General features: G+C 42.7%; 1 protein-coding gene across 13 annotated transcripts in view; it reads right to left on the reverse strand.

Annotated features, from left to right (window-relative positions):
• Positions 1-664: 664 nt before the first annotated feature.
• The window catches only part of TCF12 (transcription factor 12), an 807,409-nt gene continuing 785,765 nt past the window's right edge, over positions 665-22,308 (reverse strand). For all 13 annotated transcript variants that reach the window (XM_033920038.1, XM_033920035.1, XM_033920040.1 and 10 more), the window contains 2 exons: positions 8,627-8,780; positions 665-2,966 (listed from right to left, as the gene is read on the reverse strand). In XM_033920038.1, the coding sequence (XP_033775929.1) occupies positions 8,638-8,780 (143 nt within the window). In that variant the 3' untranslated portion in view covers positions 665-2,966; positions 8,627-8,637. The remainder of the gene's footprint in view (positions 2,967-8,626; positions 8,781-22,308) is intronic.

The following is a 22,308-nucleotide window of genomic DNA, read 5'->3' on the forward strand; positions in this document are numbered from 1 at the left end:
CAGTGCATATACAGCGGTTGTACGAATTTCGATGGGAAGTGAGTTCCACACTTTTGCATTTTGGTAGGTTAAATGATTTGCTATGAAGCGTCTTGCATTTTATGTCTTTTAGAGTTGGGAATGATAGGATCAAGCGGTCAGAGTTACAATGATCAAGCAGATTTACCTAATACCGTGCCTCTCCTTGAGCTTGGAAAGGTGAGGCGTCAAATCTAAATTGTGGGACTAATCAAGTCAACTGGTCCAATATCAAGGAGGGTCCACACCAGACATCTTCCGCGGATACAGAAAAGTGGCCCAAATAAAGGGACCTGGTTGAAATCATGCCCTCAAATTTTGAATATCTTCATTAGAGGTTCCTGAAAAAATTTCTGAGATGGTCGAGTGGGGAGTTCTGGACCACTTGACATGGAATGACCCCACTTTAACACAAACAGAATGATTTTGTCAGTTTTAGGCCTTGGGCCCACAGTTTCAACTGTTTACATCATTTTCCACTCCTTTAGATTTCACAGTGAGGAGATGTGAAAATGGCTCAGGAAACGTAGGCTGCCTGATTCACATTTCCAGAGGAAACGCGGTTCATACTGTTACCACAACATGGTTCTAATTCCTTTCTCATGTACTCTCTGTGATTAAAGGAGAGAATAAAAATACCAAGTAACCGTGTTAAAAAAAATGGCACATTTATTGCTACATAAATGTTATATACATATTGTGTTTTCTGTTACACTGACAGAAAAAAATTTTGAACTTCTTGCTGCTGGTTGAAAAGGTTTATCAACAATACCTTGAAATTTGACACAGGGTACAAATCTGCAATAAACCAACAATGGAAACTGGAGAACAAGATGAGAAGCAATTCATCTCGGACAATTAGCTCTTACAATACTCCATAGGTACTACACGGTATGCTATAACCCTACTATGTTCTTAAAATGCTATTGTAAATTTCTGATATTAATGAACAGGTTATGGTAAATAACCCTACATTTTTACTACCTAATATAGTAAAATAAAGTAAGAAACTTTTTACTGAAAACTTTTTTTTGATTTCAAAAATCTAGAAAGAGTAATATTTAGAATTCAAGAAATTTTCTTACAAGATTATTGTATAAAAGACTAGCTACAGTGAAAAATAAGCCAAATGTTTTTTTCTTTCTATTTTTATGAAGGAAAGCTTCTGGGCATACTGCAAAGTCTAATATAGCCATAAAGACAACAAGCTTAGAAACAGGCTTGGATGGAAAAAAAAGCCAGGCAGTGGGATGTGATCACTTTCACACGTCATAAGCAACCGGTTTTGTTTTTTAAGCAGATAAAACACTGAAATGAAGAACAAGGCCACGGATATAGTCAGGTGTTATTTGACAATAACTGCAAAGTCTAACAGAAGAAAGACCACTAAGTTCACAAGTAACTGAAATGTTAGGAACCATAGTAACTCGTAGTTTTCCGTAAGCCTGTTTTGAGATTTTTTTTTTTTTTTAACTCTTTAAAATGACAGTAACTCAGGTTGTTAGACTATGACTTGGTTCATTCATTCTGTTATGAGCTGATTTGCCATTGATATCATGGGCAATGTTTGAACACTAGCTAAGACAACACCAGTGAATAGTTTTCTCTCAAGTTCATTGTAGTGGAAGACAGTAGACACGGAAGTTTCAAGAGATCAGGGATAGAGGGATATTTATCAGCACTTTTCTGGTGGATCATCACTTTTGCATTCAGTAATAAAGCCAAAATAAGCCTCCTCTTCTTGGGAGTGGGCAGCTTATTTCTTTTGGATTAATGTCACGTACCAAGTCCCTTCTGCAAGACAAGGCCATAAAGATGACAGGAAAACTGAAGCATTCTGCAAGGAAGGGCTGGTGACCATTGCGCTTCTATTCCATGTGATCTGCCTACAGCTGCAGTTTGTTCATCTTCACACTACCTGCCAAGGTGAATCTAAGATCTCACCACAATTACAGCCTGAAACCTCCTTTGTATTGTAACGCATTTTGTGCTTACTTACAGCTAACACTTTACATGTACTATATGTAGTATGTACTGCCTGGAAAAAAAGCAAATCTAACAAAGTAGATTCTCTCCCCAATTTACACATTACAAAGCTTTACTATGAAGCCTAGAAGCCTAAAAATGTTTTGTTTATAGTTACAAATAAAACAATGTTTGAGGAAAGTGAGATGGTGGGTAGGGGAAATACACCTTCTTTCAATCTAAGAAATGCTACGGTCATAGTACCACTCCAGGCTGTGATCTCTTGTACAAGTGCTAATGGCTTCAGGCATGGAGCGCTGCATATGACCACAACTGTTCAGATTACCAGAGACCAAAAATAACATTTAAAAAAAAATAAGAAGCTATTCCAAGAAATATTTCCTATTGCATGGAAAACACTATTTATATGGCAAAAGGAACGAAAAAGACAGCCAAAGACTTTTCCTTCCCTTTCTTTAAGACACTAATAGGTATGCTGGGAATGCTAAGGGTCAAAGGTTGCCACAGCTTTTGTTCTCTGCATGTGTGAACAGCTCTAACAAATGCTGGCATCAGTTGAAACGTTATCAGTTATCAAAACAATAACATTTTCCCTTTATAATGTAGACATTTATAACAGTTCCATAACAATAAATAAAATTTGTAGATACAATGCATTTGTCAATTCAGTTTAGGCACAAGGCAACTTCCACAATGTGTGGAGACCGCACGAGAGTTTGATTGTGCAGAAGCGAAGCACGGCTTGCAACAGAATGATATGTTCAGAGTATTCCATGGGCTGAAATTCTAGGCGAAGACTTTCAGCTCTTCACTTTCGGTGCAGATGTTGACCAGTTACTTTGATCGTAAGATTGCATTTGGATTTCTTGCTTCAAGTGTTTTATCCTGTCAGATTTGTGTCTTCATAGAATTTTAGTTGTCTATGTCCTTGTGAAAAAAGGTCTATTGATAGCTCTGGAATTCTAGAATGAAGATTTGAGAGGGAAGACAACATTAGGTACGAAAAAGAAAACTATCGGCAAGCATATGTAATGGATTCAAAGACAGGGTCTACAGCTGCCATTTTGTCATTATATTAAAGTATTATTTTATAACATGGATTTAGCATAAAAAGAATAAATACCTTTTACTCGTGCACAAAAACAATTTAAAAAAAAAGAATGTATGAAAAGTAGATTTAGCCAACGTAGAGCTCCTTTTACAAAGCAGCGTTATGCTTTTTTTTATCGCCGGCTGTGGCGGTATGAGCTCTGACATTCATAGAATTCCTATTGGCATTGGAGCTCATACTGCCACGGCCGGTGATAAAAAAAAAAAAAAAAGCCTAACGTGGCTTTGTAAAAAAAAAAAAAAAAAGGGGGGGAGGGGGAAATAGTGTTTCATGATGTTGGGTGCACAGGGCTAACCAATTACTGTACTTTTCGCTCTATAAGATGCACTTCCCCCCCCCCCCAAACCCGTTACCAAAACCCGTTACCTTATTAAGTTTCTCCAGCGGTCCTGCCCTTCCCTCTAGCTGACTCCTGTCAGAGCGGCACAATAGGCAAGCGTGCGCTTTTCCCGGGCCTGCCTTGTCCCGCACTGCTCAGCCATTCACGGAGCAGCGCAAGACAAGGCAGGGACACAAAAAGCGCGTGCCTACCTTTTGCGCCACTCTGACAGGAGTCAGCTGGAGGGAATAGGTGCCGCTTTTGGATGGTCGGAAGCACCAACTCTGCCTGCTCCTGCTTTTAGCCTGTTACTTTGCACAATTCCTGATCTTTTTGTCAGCTCCTCCCGAGAACACCAGCTACGTAAGAAAGCATCGTGATGCCCTTCCTCTCTCTCCCTCGCTGTGTGATAAGACGCTTAACTAGCATTAGCTATTTTCGTGAAAAGCCCTCCAACAGATGCATGCATCAAGCCCTGGAAACCCTCAGCTGCACAAAGATGAATCCTGCTCTTTTTTACACTTTGTAACTGCCTCAAAAGGGTTTGTTCTCTCTTCCCCACCCTAACAGCGTCCAGTAATCCAAATGCATCTAGCAGACTGCCTACCACACACTCCAAAGAACTGTGCTTTTACTAAAAGGATCCTCAGAGGCAGCAAAATGATGTCCAATTTGCTCTGCACGCATAAGGCATTTAAAGAAGGAAGTACCGTACTCAGCCCGTGCAGGATAATTGCCAGCTTGGTTGCTGTCGCGAGGCTCTCAACCTCCAATGCAGGAGTCAGCTGGAGGGAAGGACAGGACCACCGGAGGAAGTTAAATAAGGTATGGGGGAGTTTGGGATGGGGGGCTCTGCCTGCCTGCTTGCCTGCCATTAGACCGGCCTGCCTGTCACTGGGCTACTAGGCCTTCTCTGTGCCCTGTCCCTGCCTGCCCTGTTCAGGCCTACCACTAGACCACCAGAGGGGGACAGGGTGCAGAGCCTGGCAGGAAGAATTTGGTTCAGAATGTTTTTTTTTCTTGTTTCCTCCTCTAAATCTAAGGTGCGTCTTATGGTCAGGTGTGACTTTGGAGCGAAAAATACAATATAAATATTTGCTTTATCCTTGTCTTTTTGTAGCTCTAGATTGCATAATGACTTCCTGTGGCTAAAGATTTATCCTGACTGATCACAAACGTGGGGAGATGTCTCCTATACACTGATGTAACATTAGAACTCAGATGATAGCTAGGTATATGTACCTTAGGGTGTATTTATCAGTGCAGACTACTGTTAAGATGCATTATTTTACCACAAAGTCCCATTTTGTGCAATGAGACATATTACTAATTACTGGGGTTTACAGCAAAGTACTTGGCACTCAGTGCAGTTTACAGTCAGGAGAGCTTCTCGCCTGATTCTTTTGCATGATTGAGCAATTATTTCCACCCTATTGGTTCTTGAAAATATATCCTGGACCCCCTGAGGAGGAAGTGTTTTTCGAAACACGGACCATGTTGGGTCTAGTACGCTCTACAACAAGAGCCAGCCTTTGGATATAATTATTATCATCATCATCATATTTTTTTTATTACTTATATTGTTGCTCATTTCTATGTTTTTAATGACTTTTAATTGAATAAATTCCTGCACTTTGTACATTTTCTGACGTTTATTTTTGGCTGTTTACAGTAAAGTAGCATGTCTTAATAGCAGCCCATGTTGATAACTCTACCCCCTTAATCTGCATTTCCTAATCTATAAATATAATTCTCCTCCCAGAGTTATGGAAATTCTTTTCATTGCATGTGAAGACTCAGCATAAATCCTTAGCTGATAACCAACTATAATGTAATCTGCTTATATCATATATTGATAATACTGAGTCAAATTTCAAAGGATGTAGGCACTAAAGCCCAAATTCTCTAAACAACACAGTAAATTAGGTGGTGGTGGTGGTAAATTAGGTGGTGGTAGGCCTAACTGAATTGGTTTAATTGGTAATTGTGCCAATAAGAAAACAGTCAAAAAAATGAAGGCGCCCATAGGAGCCTCCAAAAACGGTGCCGTTGTCCCAACTAAGGAAGTGCCTTGTGGCAACTACGTTCGCTGTAGGCGTGGTTAACACCAGCTGGGGCCTTCTGTGGACGCAATTCTTGTGAAAGGCGCCGGAGGCCAACATTTCCAGCACCTATTTTTCAGGTAACTGCAAACAGCGCTTTTGTGTGATTGACACAAGATTAGCATAGCTTTTGTAAGCGGATGTTGATATAGCTATCATTTGGAGAATCTGGCCCTAAACTTGTAATCTAAGTCAGCCCTCAGAAAATTAACTTGGTTGCAGCTCTTAAATCTCGGATCCTATTTTCATTTTTTGGTATGGGCAAAGTACAGATTCTCTGAGTATTGCTTGTTTGATCCTGTTTTGGAGGGAGGGGGAAGGAGGGTTGATTGGGGGGCATAGTGGCTGTATGCGGTTTTGGGGTATGCTGTGGTACCTTTTGTTATTCTTTGCTGTAAGGATGTATGTCGTATGCCCGTGAACCACATGCTTGTAATTGGCACTATTCATTAATAAAAATTAGAAGGGTTTTTTGTGGGTTTTTTTTTTTTTAATCTAGGATCCTAAAAAATGGGCAGACACAGAGAGTCCCCAAGCAGGTCTCAAACCTGCCCCTCCTTAAGGCAGCACTTGCAGTCCTGACTGGGCCTTGTACAGGTAACAGGTTAAGGTCTGCATAAACTAGGGTTCCAAATCTGCAGGGCAATCCTGCAGCTTGTTCTCTGTGGAGCTCTCTCACTGAAGGGATGGGCCAGAGGCCTCCTCCAACTTGCCGTATGTTCAGACTATACCTGTTTTTGCCACACAGGAATGAATGCAGACCTTATCCGATATGGCCACTGTTCCCATTGGCAGATCTCTGGTGGCTGCAGCTATCACATGCATATGCCCCCTGACATGCTGCCAAGCAGAAGTCAAGAACCCTGCATTTGCTATCCCTCAAGCCAAAAGTGTCTCCCCATTATAAACGAGGCATAAGAAGCTGGCTATGCTGTTGATGCATGGGCTCCCACAATCCTCACAGTGATGTCAGTTAGGCATCCTCTTCTCCAACTCTAGCATAGCCTGAGCTGAGATACTCAAATCTCCACCCCCCCCCCCCTCCTACCATATCACTGATGGAGATTGCCTGGTCCTGCCACCTCTAATCCCTATGATTTTCTTCTGCTTTTTTTTTTTAACTTTAATATTCAGTTTCACCATAGAGGCATCCCTAGTCCAGAACCTCAGATAAAGCCAGATACTACTGGAGAGGGGAGGATGTGGAATACTACCAAAAAAGGAATCATTTTCACTGGCAGTAGGCCAAGTCTTGGGGCCAAGGCTCCTCCTTCTGCTTAATCAGGGTAATACCAGAGAGTCTCAACTAGCCAAGGACTTGGCCACAGGCTGCACCCCATGGAGTCAGAACCTAAAGACAGTTATAGAGTATTACTATACAGGTCCTGGACCTGATGGGCTGCGTGTGAGCGGACTGCTGGGCATGATGGACCTCTGGTCTGACCCAGCAGAGGCACTGCTTATGTTCTTATGTTATCTGTTAGAGGCAGAGAAATACTGGCAAGTTCCAGGCAGCACCACTGGTGTAGACATAGCAAAGTCAGGTTCTCTGCCTCCTTCTGCTGGTAGGTTAATATAACCCACTGAACTAGAATGGTATTGCAAGACAAACAAAAGACATTGATAGCCAGAGTCCACAGCAGTGCTTTAACTTCTATAAATAAAGAATTTTTCTGGGAGCATATCAATTTCCCCACCAAAGCATTTTTTGATAAGATGGTGTCATCGTGTGACCAGGCCGGTTATACCTGTCACATATCCACACCCCCAGGCACCTTAGTTCTCTGTAAAAACAACACACAACCAGATTAAATACCCAATGTTCATTCATTCCCTTAAAATCTATGACCAGGGACCTTCCTAACCCTCCTGGTCATTCCTTGAGGTCCTTCCTGGACTCCTCATTCTTCCCGGGTCCTCCCTGAACTCTATCCCCTCCAAGTTTCTCCTACCTCTGGCCCTGTATTGGCCTTCCGGATCTTCGGCAGCTTCCGGTGCCATTACCAGTCACTCCGCTGGTTAACACCGTCCCAGCCAGTCCCTCTGCTAGATCCTTAGATCTTGACCAGTGCTCCCAGAGTCTCTCAAGCTGCTTCACCTGGGGTCTTCTTTGATGGCTCTCGGTGCCATCACCAGTCTCTCCATTGGTCGCCAAATGGTCCTGCAGGTCCCACTACCGAACAGCCGCCTGACTTCCTCAGCTTTGGATTCTGCCAGCTCTTTCCGCTATCTATGGGGTCACTGTCAGTCCCTCCCTCCCTGGCCTCTTGGGTCTCCACCATCTAGATTAATCTTCAGCAGTCCCGCCGCCAGTCATCAAGTCTGAGGCCCTTCCCCGACTCCAAGCTCTACTGGGCCATCTGGCTTCTTCTAGCTCTTTCTTGCCAGTGTATAGGTCCCTGCGGACCCTTCCACCATTGGGTTTTCTACTGCTGCAACACTCCCCCCTTTCAGGACTGGTCAGTAGCCACTCTACTCCGCTGCACCGGGCCCCCTGTCAGCACCAGTTAGTGGCCTTCAGGACTTACCAGGAGTTAGGCCAGAGGTCAGCATTCCTCCTCCCGAGGGACACCCAGCTCCCAAAGGAGCTTCTTGCCTTCAGAGCTCTCTGTGCTACGAGCTGTTCTTTTCAGCACCACAATCCACTCAGGGTGATTGGACAGCTCACAACAGCACTAGCAGCTCTTATGCAAATTAGCTCTTCACTCAGCTCCATTGCTCAGGATCCCTCCGCTGTCCTGGGAGAGGAACTTCATCCTATCACAGATGGTTAGCAGCCCTTTATGGTACCATACTATATACACATACCTTAGGCAACATTGCATATGAATTCAAATTGGTACAAAAATCATATGCCATATTGTCAGGGATTACCAACAAGTGTTTATTACTATTTGGAAATTCTATGAAATTTGAATGTCACAAAATAAGGACTATTTAACTAACTGGTTCTGACAGATATTAGAGAATGAGTAGTTCTAAAGAGGCTCACTCCCATGGAGGATGAAAAACTGTTATGAACAGTGAAATGTCCACGTTCCTACCTTGTTCAACCACAAAAACAGTAAAAAAAAAAAACAAACAACCTACGTGGCTGGTGTTCACATATGACCCATAGGGTTGGTAGATTCGTTTAGTCCAGGGTGTGCTCCTGGGTGTGTTGGTGGTGGCTCTGCCGATACGGCAGAAACTTTTTCTTCTTCCCTTCTTTTAAGGCAGGCTGCTTTGGGGTTCAGGTTTCTTTCTATAATTAACAAAGAAAAAATATCATCTGTAGTGATAAATAAAGTTACAGGAACCAAAGATAGTCTCTATCAGTGGGAAGGTAATACTTTCATGCATGAAATTAAGTTTACTCTTGTATACCTGCATAAAAATCCTGTCATTAGATCACTGATTTAAATATCAAAATTATGAATGGGCTTGTCTCAAATAACAGAATCAAAATCCCTAACATCGAAAAGCCTTATGGCTAGATAATTAAGCACATTAGACATGTAATTTATTACTGTACATTTTTTATTACCCTATATACGCTGAATATAAACAGTGGTAACGTTTTTTTACCCCCAAAAAAGGAGGAGAAAAGGTTGACTTGAATATAAATGAACAAACCACAGCAGAGCTGTTTGTGTGCATGGAGACCAGTATGATGACTTCAATCAAATTTAGAATATTTGGATGAGGTGATTTACCCAAGTAATTGATTATTCTTAGAAAGGCTCCTGAGGCAGGCCATATTGGCCGAAACAAGTACGTGTTGAGCCACCACACAGACTTTTATGATTTATGAATAAACTGCACACCAACATCACTGCATATCTCCACTGTGGTTTATTCATTTCTACTTGGATTGTGGAGATCTTTCTCCTGGTTTGCCTAACCATCTGACTTAATATAAACCAGGGGGGTTAATATTCAAGTGTCCTGCCCTGTCTTGCACCGTTCCCCCTCCCTTCCAGCCCTGCCAGGCTCTGTACCCTGTTCCCCTCCCTCCCTGTCAGGCTCTGCACCCAAACCCCCTCCCTCCCTACCAAGATCTGCATCCTGTCCCCTCTCCCTCCGTGCCAGGCCTTTCCCCCTCACTCCCTGTCCATCTCTGTACCCTGTCCCCCTTTCTTTCCAGGCTCTTTACCCTATCCCCCCTCCCTCCCTGCCCTGTGCTCTTTACCCTGTCTCCTCTCCTTCCTTCCCTCCCAATACCTTTAAATTCCTCATGTAGTAGCTAGAGTGAGGTACATTTAGGTATTTTCCTTTCCCTGGAGGGCTTACAATCTAATTTTGTACCCGAGCATACAGGAGGCTGAAAGAAGGGAAGAAATATTGGATGCACAGTGAGAAGAAGAAATGCAACCAGAGACTCATGAAATTACCAAACAAAGGTAGGAAAAATGATTTTATTTTCAATTTAGTGAACAAAATGTGTTCGTTTTGAGAATTTATATCTGCTGTCTATATTTTGCACTATGGCCTCCTTTTACTAAACCGCAATAACGTTTTTTAGCGCAGGGAGCCTATGAGCATCGAGAGCAGCGCAGGGCATTCAACAAAGCTCCCTGCGCTAAAAACCGTTATCACAGTTTAGTAAAAAGGGAGGGGGTATATTTGTCTATTTTTGTATAGTTGTTACTGAAGTGACATTGCATAAAGTCATCTGCCTTGACCTCTTTGAAAACCTGCGGAATATAAATGATAATTAACATTTTCTCTGCGTACAGTGTGCTTTGTGTTTTTTAAAATTTTATTGTTGGTAGATCATTTTGACTTGGCCACGAAGGTAAGGGGGAGGGAGGGAGGGGAGCTGCTGAAAGACATCTAGTAATCCTTGCAGGCTTGACTGTGCAGCAAATTATTTTTGTAAATTCATGTTTTGTTATGTGACTGGCATTATTTAGACTTTAATTTCTATGAATGAATAGAATAGAATAGAAATGATCTAAAATTGATTGCTTGTTTTTATGTGCATGCGCTGAAGGGAAGTGGAGAGAGAGTGGGCTGAGGACGCTGAAGGGAAATGGGGAAGAGAGAGTGGGGAGAAGATGCTGATTTATAAATTGACAATTGTACAGAATATTGTTTCTTTTTATACTTTAATATAATAAGTCCAGTATAAAATTATTTGAGGCTTGTGTGGATGGGATCAGGTCGTTTGCGGGGATGGGGACCGAGCTCACGGGGACTGAGACAAATTTTTTCCTCGTGTCATTCTCTAGGCTCTGCCACAAATCGATTTTGACTACATGCGGGTGAGTGGGGTGTCAGTCAGGTTGACGTAGCAGTCGTAGTGCAAGCAGGCACGGGGTATGACTCTCAAAAAAAAATCTTAATCGTTGTACTGCTGATTTGGGCCTACCACTGCCCTAACTGTATCCATGACATCCTGTTTGTCTGTTTAGATTGTAAGCTCTTTGGAGCAGGGATTGTTTTCTTCTTTGTGACTCTGTACAGCGCTGCGTACATCTGGTAGCACTATAGAAATAATAGTAGTGGTAGTGGACCCACAGTAAAAGTGCTGCACTGTCTCTGATTGTCTTTCTTCTCCTGCGGCCCTGGTGCATACTTTGAATTTAGGACATAAAATCATGCTGCAGAAAGAGGAAGAGAGAAAGACAGTGCCATGCAGCTGCTGACATGACAGAGGGAGAAAAACATGAAGAATATAAAGGGTTGGAAGCCGCAAGGGATAAAATGCAGGTAAGGAAGAAAGAGAGGGGAAATTGAAAGGAGAGCTGGATGGTGTTAAGATGACATCAGAGTTGAGGAGAAAATAGAGGACAGTATACAAGGTTAGTCCTCCTTTGGGAAATGCATTAGTGCAAACACATGCCATACTGAATAGTTTGACAACTGCCTGCAGTCCACTGTCACAGTAGATGTGCCCAGTCATAACAGATAAAGTTACACATGTGACCTTCTTGCGAAGAGACAGGACACTAACAACTAAGCCATCATGAAAATAATACCACCATCTGAACAAAGAATTCAGCATATTTGTCACTGAGTATCATTGAATGGTAGCTGAGAAAATACGTGGCATCATACTGAATATATAACACTAGTATTTAAGCCCGTTACATTAACGGGTGCTAGAATAGATGTGTCTGTCTGTCTGTCTGTCTTTCTTTCTTTCTGGCTTTCTCTCTCCTTGGCTGCTGTCTGTCTGTCTTTCTTTATTTCAGTCTCTCTCCTTGGCCGCTATCTGTCTGTCTGTCTTTTTTTCTGTCTCTCTCTCCTTGGCCACTGTATGTCTGTCTGTCTTTTTTTGCTGTCTGTCTTCTTGGCCGCTGTCTGCCTTTCTTTATTTCTCTCTCTCTCTCAGTGGACACTGTCTTTCTTTATTTTGGTCTCTCTCCTTGGCCACTATATGTCTGTCTGTCTTTTTTTGCTGTCTGTCTCCTTGGCCGCTGTCTGTCTGTCTTTTTTTCTGTGTGTCTCTCTCTCCTTGTCTGGGGTTTTTTTTTTTCCTTTCTATCTCTCTCCCTGGCCCCCTGTCCTTCTGTGTGTGTCTTTCACTCCCACCTACCTGTCTTTCAGTGTGTGTCTCTATTTCTGTCTGTCTGTCAATGTCCCTGCCCACAGCCTGTCTGTTTATCGTGCCCATTCTCCCACCTACCTTTTTATTTTTTTTTTAATCACACTGTGTTGTATACAGTGGAAAGGGCAACCGGCGCACAGTAACCGCCGCAGGATATAGGAAACCGTCATGTGCGCATGCTTCAACGTGCGCACGTGCTGAACGCGCACACACCGCACGCTTTAACATTTCTCCGCCACGGAGCTACAGATCACAGAGGCAGGGATCACGCAGGTATGAGTGCACATGCGCACTTAGGGTTTTATTATTATTGATAAAATCAGCCAAAAGCAAGACAAGATTATCCACCGCATTAACTATACCTTGCTTGAAAGGAAGTACTTTAATGACCAGCTCAATTCAAAACACTTCAACCACCAAAATAAAAAAAAAAATTATGGACAAAAATATTAAAAATGCTTGTTTGATCTCTGCCATGGCAACTCCAGTAAGGAAAAAAGTTCCCGCATTGTACGCATCCCTCTGGTGTTTAGATGTGCGTCATCATGATCTTCTGCATTATGCAAAAAAAGTTTAAGCACTACTGTCCATAAATAATGGAGCTTAAATATTAAAAGAAACTAAATTATTGCAGAAAAGAGAGACTGTGAGTATAGCTCTTGATATAGATAAAAAGGAACAAAGTAAATGAAACACATTGAGCTTTTATAACATTAGGTGATTTATAAATTTATTATAATAAAAAAAAAATATCACTATGGTGTAATAAAGATGAAGCATTTTAACTTCATAACCAATTAACAAAATGGAGTCAACAGAAAACAAAGAACACTTCAATGTAGTTGAAACAGACATTTTACTGTTTGTACGAGGCATAGATCTATGAACAAGAACAAAGAGACTAATTTAGCCGATAAACATACACAAAATGCAGAAAAAATATCTCAGTAGAATGTACCAAATATTAAGGGACATCCAGCTATGCTTTGAGTCTAAGATTTGGCTCAAGGATGACGGGACAGAGATAAAAGTGCCAAGGTTCCATAAATTCAAAGAAACTTGATACTCTGAATTTCTAACAATCAAGCGATGCAATTTGTTGTCAGAGGATTTGGGATTAGCATTTAACACAGTTGAATTCAAAAGTGGTTTGGACTGGTTCCGAGAGGAAAAGTCAGCAATTCCTAGTCAGGTAGACATGCAAAAGCTATTTGCTCATCTCTGGAAGTGAGCTGCAATGCATGAATGTATTCTTTGGGATTAACTGGGCATTTCCTAGTGACCTGGATTTGCCACGGTTATAGACAGGATACTGGAATTGACAGAACTTTGACCTGATTCTACATCCTAGCCCTTATTGTAGAAGCCCTACTGGTGATTTACATGTCTAAGTATTAGCGCATGTACACATGTAAACCACTTAAAACAATGCATTAATTAGGTGGCACATCAAATAAATTTGAAACTTGTTAGAAACCAAACTACAGTATGAAAAATCAATATTAAGGAGTGGAGGAAACCTAACGCTAGATATAAACCGCTCCACCAAAATGCTCTAAATCAGTGGTTTCCAACCCTGTCGTGGAGGACCAGCAGGCCAGTTGGGTTTTCGGGACAGCTCTAATGAATATGCATGAGAGAGATTTGCATATAATGGAGGTGACAGGCATGCAAATCTGCCCCATGCATATTCATTAGGGCTATCCCCAAAACTCGACTGGCCTGGTGGTCCTCCAGAACAGGGTTGGGAACCACTGCTCTAAATAACCACTGTGAACACTCTCAAAGCAGAGAAGGAAAAAGCCTCAGATCATACCACACACATCACAGGCACAAAAAAACCTTATGCAATATTGTATCACCCCTGTGCCTAACCTATATGCTTTGCAAACCCCCCAAATGTTTTGTTTTTTAATACATAACACAGCCCCCCCCCCAGCACTCCATGATCTTATTTTATTTTTATAATAATTTATATTCCGCATATCCTGCAATTCTATGCGGATTAAAAATTATTCAGGTACTCAAAAATTATTCCTACTCTATCTAATGTACCTGGGGCAATGGGGGATTAAGTGACTTGCCCAGGGTCACAAGGAGCAGTGCAGGATTTGAACCCACAACCTCAGGGTGCTGAGGCTGTGGCTCTAACCACTGCATCATCTCTGCTATGAGAGTGTTCATAGTGGCTATTTAGAGTATTTTGGTGGAGAGGTTTAGCCTACAGTTTGAACATGCGGCAAGATAGCATGGTTTGAGTGGGACTTAAGCCTCCAATTGAGAAGATGGATGTATATTATCACTATAATCCACACTGAGATTTACAACTGCTCCCAGGTTTGTGTAGATTTTGTAAAAGTACAAATATTGGGCAGATCTCTACAGGAGGGATGAGGGGAAGTTGTTTCCTTAATCCACAGGTGTCAAAGTCGGTCCTCGAGGGCCGGAATCCAGTCTGGTTTTCAGGATTTCCCCAATGAATATGCATGAGATCTATGTGCATGCACTGCTTTCAATGCATATTCATTGGGGAAATCCTGAAAACCCGACTGGATTCGGCCCTCAAGGAGGGACTTTGACACCCGAATCCCTCAGTGGTGTTTTTTTTTGTTTGTTTTTTTACCCTCCCTTCTTAAATCAATTGTGCTCAATGATGGCAGATTCTGTACATATTTAGGAGCATTTAAACATGTAGGGTTACACATCTAATTTCCAAAATACCAACACATGTAGTATCAACAAAGAAGTGTAGGTTCCCTCATTGACTCTGTTGATATTTTAGAATTGCCGCTGCTGGGTCAGACCAGTGGTCCATCATGCCCAGCAGACCGCTCAAGCAGCGGCCCTCTGGTCAAAGACGAGACGAGCCGAGCCCCATCAGCGTATGTCTTTGTTCAGCAGGAACTTGTCTAACTTTGTCTTGAATCCCTGGAGGGTGTTTTCCCTTATGACAGACTCCGGAAGAGCGTTCCAGTTCTCTACCACTTTCTGGGTAAAGAACTTCCTTACGTTTGTACGGAATCTATCCCCTTTCAACTTTAGACTGCCCTCTTGTTCTCCCATCATGTTAGCCTGTACATATATGTGCATTCTTGCATGTACTATGTCATCAGATCTTTATCTAAAATACCACTGCAACTGCATACGTCATTACCTGGTCATCTCTATTCTGGTTTCTAAATTTTATCTAAAAAGGGCCTGAATATATTCTTAACCATTTACTTCTTACTGATCACTGCTTGCAGGAAAAAAAAAATCACTATTTGCACTCAGTTATGCATTTCTTTTTTCCTTAAATGAGATGTATTACCATTCTTACTGCTAATCTCGTTACCCTTTTCAAGAGCCATGCCAGTTCTTAAAACGAATTTCACTAATTATCACTATGTAATTATCCTTTTGTTTGTTTAGTGCTGTGTTAGATTCACATTTCACCATTATTTGATAAAGTTAACAATAGAAAAGAGGGAGGAGAAGGAGGAACATTAGAGGAGTCTAGGTTACAGTTCAATTATAAAACCATAATGTAAAGGTCACCTAAGATAGAAACAGAAGGGATGTTGTGAAGGCAACTAAAGAATGACACGGTGGCGGTTACCCGTGGCTAGCCGCGTTTAGCTGCGGGTAGCCCGCCAAAACGGGGAATGAAAAAGAGCAGTCGCTGCGGGGACGGGGACAAGGCCATTCACCGCCCCGTGAAGCGGTGAATGGTCTTGTCTCCGCAGTGAGGCATCAAGGATCACGCGGTCCCCGCAGCCCCCACCCGCTCGATCAATCGTTTAACCAGCTTCCTCTCTCCACCTTACCTTAGTTTAATGGCTTTCTTTTTCGGCGACCCGCACGCTTTCAAAGAGCCGCGCATGCGCGGCTGTTCAGTATTCAATCTTCTGCTCTGACGCAACCGGAAACAGGAAGTTGCAGCAGAGCAGGAAGATTGAACTTTGAGCAGCCGCGCATGCGTGGCTCTTTGAAAGTGTGCAGGCCGCCGAAAAAGAAAGCCTGCAAACTAAGGTGAGGTGGAGAGAGGCTGGCTAAACGATCGATCGAGCGGGCGGGCGGGCGGTTTGGGGCTGCGGGGACTGCTGTAATGGAAACCATACTGAGCATGCCTGGGCCATGATGCGATCTAGGGGCAAGAAGTCAAAAATGCATGCCCACACGTTTTTTTACCTCCACATCACACTATTTGCATACTCCTTGAAACAACTTCTTCCACTAACCCATAACTCAACTTCAAAAAGAAAATTGAAGTGGTTCACTACATAAAATATATTAAAATAACAAAAATATATTAGAAAATATATTTTAAAAAGTACCAAAACATCTTAAAACACTTCTTCACATGTTTTTTTTTTTTCTCACTAAGGACACAGGGATAAGTTAACACCCGTTACCCAAATGAAAGACTAGGGGCAACTGCAGTGGAATTTTACTTATTGTCAGCATTTCCCTCCCCTGACATAATAAGCAAGTGAGGGAAGGGCTACATAAGAGCCAGGACCGAAACAGTTGACACAGGAACCAGCAACATTCCTTAGTGGCATAGGAGGATATGTGAAAGAGGCACTGGGGGCACTAAAGACATGGGAAGGAGGCACTGAGGGCACTAAAGACAGGAAGGGGCACTAAAGACATGGGAAGGAGGCACCGGAAGGAGGCACCGGGGGCACTAAGGACATAGGAAGGAAAGAGGGAGGGAATAGAAAGGGACAATTCTTGGGCCTGAGTGCAGAAAGAAAGAAATGAAAGAAAGGATACACAGACAGAAGGAAACGCAACCAGAGACTCATGAAATCAATCACCAGACAGCAAAGGTAGGTAAAATGATTTTATTTTCAATTTAGTGATCAAAACATGTCAGTTTTGAGAATTTATATCTGCTGTCTATATTTTGCACTATATTTGTCTATTTTTCTATAGTTACTGAGGTGACCGAGCTCACGGAGATAGGGCAGAAACGGGATTTTTAAATTTTAGTCCTAGTAGTTTGCCGGTCCACAAAATAATTCTTTTATTTCTGCCGGTCCACGGGTATAAAAAGGTTGAAAAACATTGATGTAGAGTATGCCGGCTTTCTTTTTCACCCAGCCGCACGCGTTCAAAAAGCCGCGCACGCGCAGCTCGAGTTGATCAATCTTCTCCTCTCCTGCAACTTCCTGTTTCCGGTTGCGTCAGAGGAGAATATTGAACAAATGAGCAACCGCGCGTGCGGCTGGGCAAAAAAGAAAGCCGGCATACTCTACATCTAAGGTGAGGTGGCGGGAGGGAGATGGCGGAATGCTGCAATTGGTCGGGTGTCTGCTGGTTTTGTATCACTGCCTGCCTGCGCTCATATTCCAGATCCTCCTGTTGCTCATTGTACTGCAGCATCTGCATGATTATGTGCTCAGGTGGGCATTTTTAGTGTGCACAATTGACCTGATTCGAGCTATAGGTGAACATGGGGGACACGTCATTGCAAGGGAGGACAAGTCAATTGATTTATTTTATGTTCTGTTTTTACTACAGGGCAGAGGCACTGAAACAGATTCTCAGTGCAGTAGTAGTAGTGGCAGGACTCTCTTCTGTCTTCATGGTATTTCGCAGTACTGAGGCTTATATGGATGCTGCGGGGACAGTGACGGGGTGGTGAATGGGATGGCAATGACGGTGAAGGGGATGGCGGTGACGGTGATGGGCTGGGTGAAGGGAATGGTGAGCCGGGGACGGGGCGGTGACGGGGACAGATTTTTTCCCCGTGTCATTCTCTAAAGAAAACAGTGCAAAAGTGAAAGGATGAGGGGATGCTGCTGTAGGGTACTATGGACTAGATTCACTAAGCAAACCAATCGGTTTGCGACCCCGACCCGATTCCGATCCGCGAATGCAAATGAGGGTAAACGGCATGCAAAGTAGGAAGGATGTGATTTACTAAACTTTTTCAGGAACCCCAGCTGGGCTGGCTGATCCAAAAAGAAGCGACTGGTGGGGACCAGTCGTTCAGGTCTTTTCCGACTGCCCTGCTCTCTGCCCCAACTCTCCTCTTGCCGCCCTGCTCAGCCCCGACTCTCCTGCTCTGCTAAGCTCTAACTCGCCTGACCTGCTCAACCCCGACTGGCCTGCCCCTCCCCGTAGTGCGAGCCCATGGTTTTAACCCACGGAATTAAAGCGGGTTAAAACCACGGGCTTGCGAAGTATAAAAGAGTTTTAAAAACAGGAAAAAAAGCAGCTCGCAACTTTGTAAGCATGCGCAGACCATCTACAGACAAAAAATATGGTCTGTGCATGCTTCAGGATTGCTCACTAGCGATCCATGTGGTCGATTAGGGGGGGGGGGCGTTCCTCTGATCGCCATTTGCATGTTGGCTTTTAGTGAATTTCTCGGCCTGCCACAGATTGGCCACGGATAGGGCAGGTTAGTGAAGCAGTGAGACCCAAGCTAATGAAGTAAGTTTTCAAGGTCTGTTTCAACTTTTTGAAAGATGTTTCTAGGTTGCATTATTTATCATTTTATGAAATGATGCAATATATCTCCTTATTTACAGACCTCTTGTCATATACGAGGGTAAATCAAAAAGTAAAGGCAAAATACATTTGATGGCTTTAATAGAAGTAACTGTGAGGAACTGAACATATCACTTTTCCACATAGTCCCCATGCAAGATGATGCATTTGTTGTATCGTTCAACTAGTTTCTGCATTCCTGCAAAGAAGAAGTTTTTTAGCTGCTCCTGAAGCCATGTGAACACCGCTTCCATTACTTCATCATGCTTTGTCTTTTGCTCTCCGGGTTGCAGTGATGCACCCATGTCTCGTCACCAGTGACTATTCTCTCCAGAATACTCTGATATTTTTCATACTATCTCAGGAACTGTGTCACAACTTTCACCCGCTGTTGCTTATGCAGATCAGTAAGCTGTTTGGGAACCCATTGTGCGTAGACTTTCCTATATCCTAACTCATCATGTATTATGGCAAATGCAGATCCATAGACGATATCCAAATTTGCAACCAATTGAGACACTGTTATCCGTCGGTCTTCTCTAATCAAGGCATCTACCGTGTCAATGTGCTCAAGGGCGCGATGTTGATGGGTGACCAGAATGTCCTCTCATAAACCTTTCATTGATTCACGGTGCTATGCTCACACTGAGTCAATATCTGACAGTGAATTTTCACAGGCTTCACTCCCTCTGCCCAAAGAAAGCACATTACTGCACATTATTCTTTGATGGTGCAATCTTGCAATGGCGCATCCATGTTTCTGACCTTGTGGCTGCCACATGACTAAAGGCCGAGGGCTGCACTGCGCATGGACAAGATATCTAACGGGCAATGTACGAGTATATATGTTGCATTTTGCTAGCTCTGTTCCGGTTATCGCATAATTTAACAATTGCCTTTAATTTCTGATTCACCCTTGTACCATAACATCCTTATTTCATCCCTAATAACTATACCTTTATTGTTACTTTATTTATTAACCAATTGTGTAATAGAATATAATCTACTGTATGTTCATTGCATTGACTTGTTCTTTATTTATTGTTCATTCATTCTGGTTGCACACCTCATTTTACATTAATGCTTTTTTCTTCTTTTGGTCTGGCAATTTCTTCTGTCTCCTTTGAGCTGCCTGATTATTCAAAATCGGCCTCTATAGAGTAATGGTGCCTTAAGCCTTCATTCACCACTCTTCCACATTGTAATACTATTTTACATCTGGACTCATTCTGGAATCCTGCAATCACAGGCCCAAAATTTGTCCCTTAGGTGTCACCGGTGAGCAATAATTGGGATTTGTTCCCTTTCCCCCATGGATTTTGAATGCCATTTTCACTGTCTCCTCATATCCAATCAACATAGGGAACAAATTCCTCTTTAGAAATTGAATCCGATGACGTCCAGGCAATGTGGTGTGCAATGCTGCCACATAACTGGTCCACTTTTACTTCTTTTTTAAATAAATTGTGCATTGCTTTGAGTTTATCCATCTTATCTATACAAAGAACAATGCTCAGGGTCTTTTTCAAGAATGTTTATTTTTCACTCGGAGCCTTTAGTCCCCTTTTATCAGGCGTTTTAGCATGGGCTGGTGCGGTAAATGCTACGACATTCATAGGAACTGAACGAGTGTTGAAGCATTTTCTGTGGCGGCAGCACTACCGTGGCTTGGTAAACTGGGGCCTTATTTTCCTTTTGTTTTCTAAGCATTTCTCAATACGCAGGCAAACAGCAATAGCCCCCTGCAATTATTTAACAATACCAAGTCATCATTTTAGAATTTAATCATGCTGTTCCCCTGGGGCAGCCATTTTAGCATGAGAGTCATTAATTACCTTTCACCAATTGTTCTATATCTATTATGATTTATTTTTTGACATCTCTCACACAGTGCACATTTCAATACATGCAAGTCATGTGACATATGGGGTGAATTCCCAAAAATATCTTTTTTTTCCATATCGTATCTAGCCTGTTTTACATGCACAAAAAGGCTTTTGGAAAATTGCACAAATGTGCAGTGGCGTAGCGAGGGTGCGTGGCGCCTGGGGTGGTGGCACCCTCCCTTCTCCTTCCCGACCCCTGCGCATGTGCCCCCTTTCCCTTCCCCTGTACTTCTTTAATTTTCCTGGCACAAACAGCACTCCAAACTCACTGCCCGCATCGTGTCTGCTCTCCCTCTAACATCAATTCCTAAGGATAAGACCTGAAAGTGATGTGAGAGAGACAACACCGATGTCGGGTGCATACACACAGTGGGGAGGGGGCAGGAAGGAGTGAGACGGCAGACAGGAGGATGGGTGCCAGCGCCCCTACCGGAGCTCAGGGCTAACTGCCCCCTGCTCCCCCCCTTAATATGCCACTGCAACTATGTATGCATTAGAGAATGACACAGGGACCGTTTACCGCGGTAAACTGTGGTCACTGCAGTAAATCCGCAGGAATGGAGACATTTGCAACTGGTTTACCGCAGGAATGGGGACAAGACCATTTACCGCCCCGTGGGAGCGGTGAAAAGTCTTGCTCCTGTGGTAAAAAAAATTGTGCCCGTGTCAGACTCGGCCTTTCCTCCCCAGCTCTTCTTGCGCCTATTTTACCTTCAGAAGCCAGCCATGCCATGATGAAGACAGAAGGAACCTGAGACCAATGTGATTTGAAGAATAAAATTAACAGACAACAAAAGATAGAAAAAAAAAATTATTTTATATTTTCTGATTAGAATATTTCAGATTTGAAATATGTATCCTGCTAGAGCTGGTATTAGACATAACTGGGACCCGCAAAGCCCATGCTGTGCTTCTTTAGCTTCCAGCTGGCTTAGGGCTCTCTCTCTCTGACCAGGGGGCAGTTGCCCTAGTTGCTCTCCCCTAACACTATTCCTGCCATGTGTGACTGAAGTATTCTGTTAGCTTGATTTTTCTATGTAGCATTCTGTAGTAATTTGGTTTGTTCAGTTTTCACAGTAGTGGAGGGGAAATTTGTGAAAGAGAAGGGAGACAGGGGTTTTGTTGATCCTTGCTTGGTATTATTTGTGTTTTTAAAATGACAGTTGTACAGAATATTGTCTCTTTTTATACTTTAATAAAATAAGTTCAGTATAAAATCATAACTATTCGAGGCTTGTGCGGATGGGATCTGATAGTTTGCAGGGCGGGGACAGGGACTGAGCTCATGGGGACGGGGACTGAGCTCACAGGGATGGGGACTGAGCTCATGGGGCAGGAACGGTGATAAATAGTATGAAAAACGTACACCCATATTGACACAATTTATGCACAGGCATTCCCGAGACAATAATCTGAATGGAGTGGAGGTGGGGTTGCACTGTTCATGCATATTTGACAAAATACAGATATATACACATAACACACAGATTTACATCAGACATCTGATTTATTTCCTTTGGGTTACAGCATGCCACAAATTCCTAGATTAGATAAACATAGCGGTGATTTTCTAGCTGTCATTTATAAATGTTTCCTTCATCTGATGCTGATAGATTATATCACTTCACCACATTTAGAATATATGATTTTACATTTAGCTCTTACCCTTTTACAAAACCGTAGCATGGTTTTAAACTCCGGACACAGTGGTAATGCTCATCTTGCTTATTTATTGTCCCCCAGGACCCTGCTCTAACTCTGTTTGTAAATTACAGGAAATAATTTCTTTGTATGCTTGTCAATTTCTAGATTACTAATGTTAGGTGATATCAATTTACCAATTTGGAATCAGAGGAGAATATCAGGGT

The sequence above is a fragment of the Geotrypetes seraphini genome, chromosome 14, assembly GCF_902459505.1.
Source record: "Geotrypetes seraphini chromosome 14, aGeoSer1.1, whole genome shotgun sequence".
Lineage (NCBI taxonomy): Eukaryota > Metazoa > Chordata > Amphibia > Gymnophiona > Dermophiidae > Geotrypetes > Geotrypetes seraphini.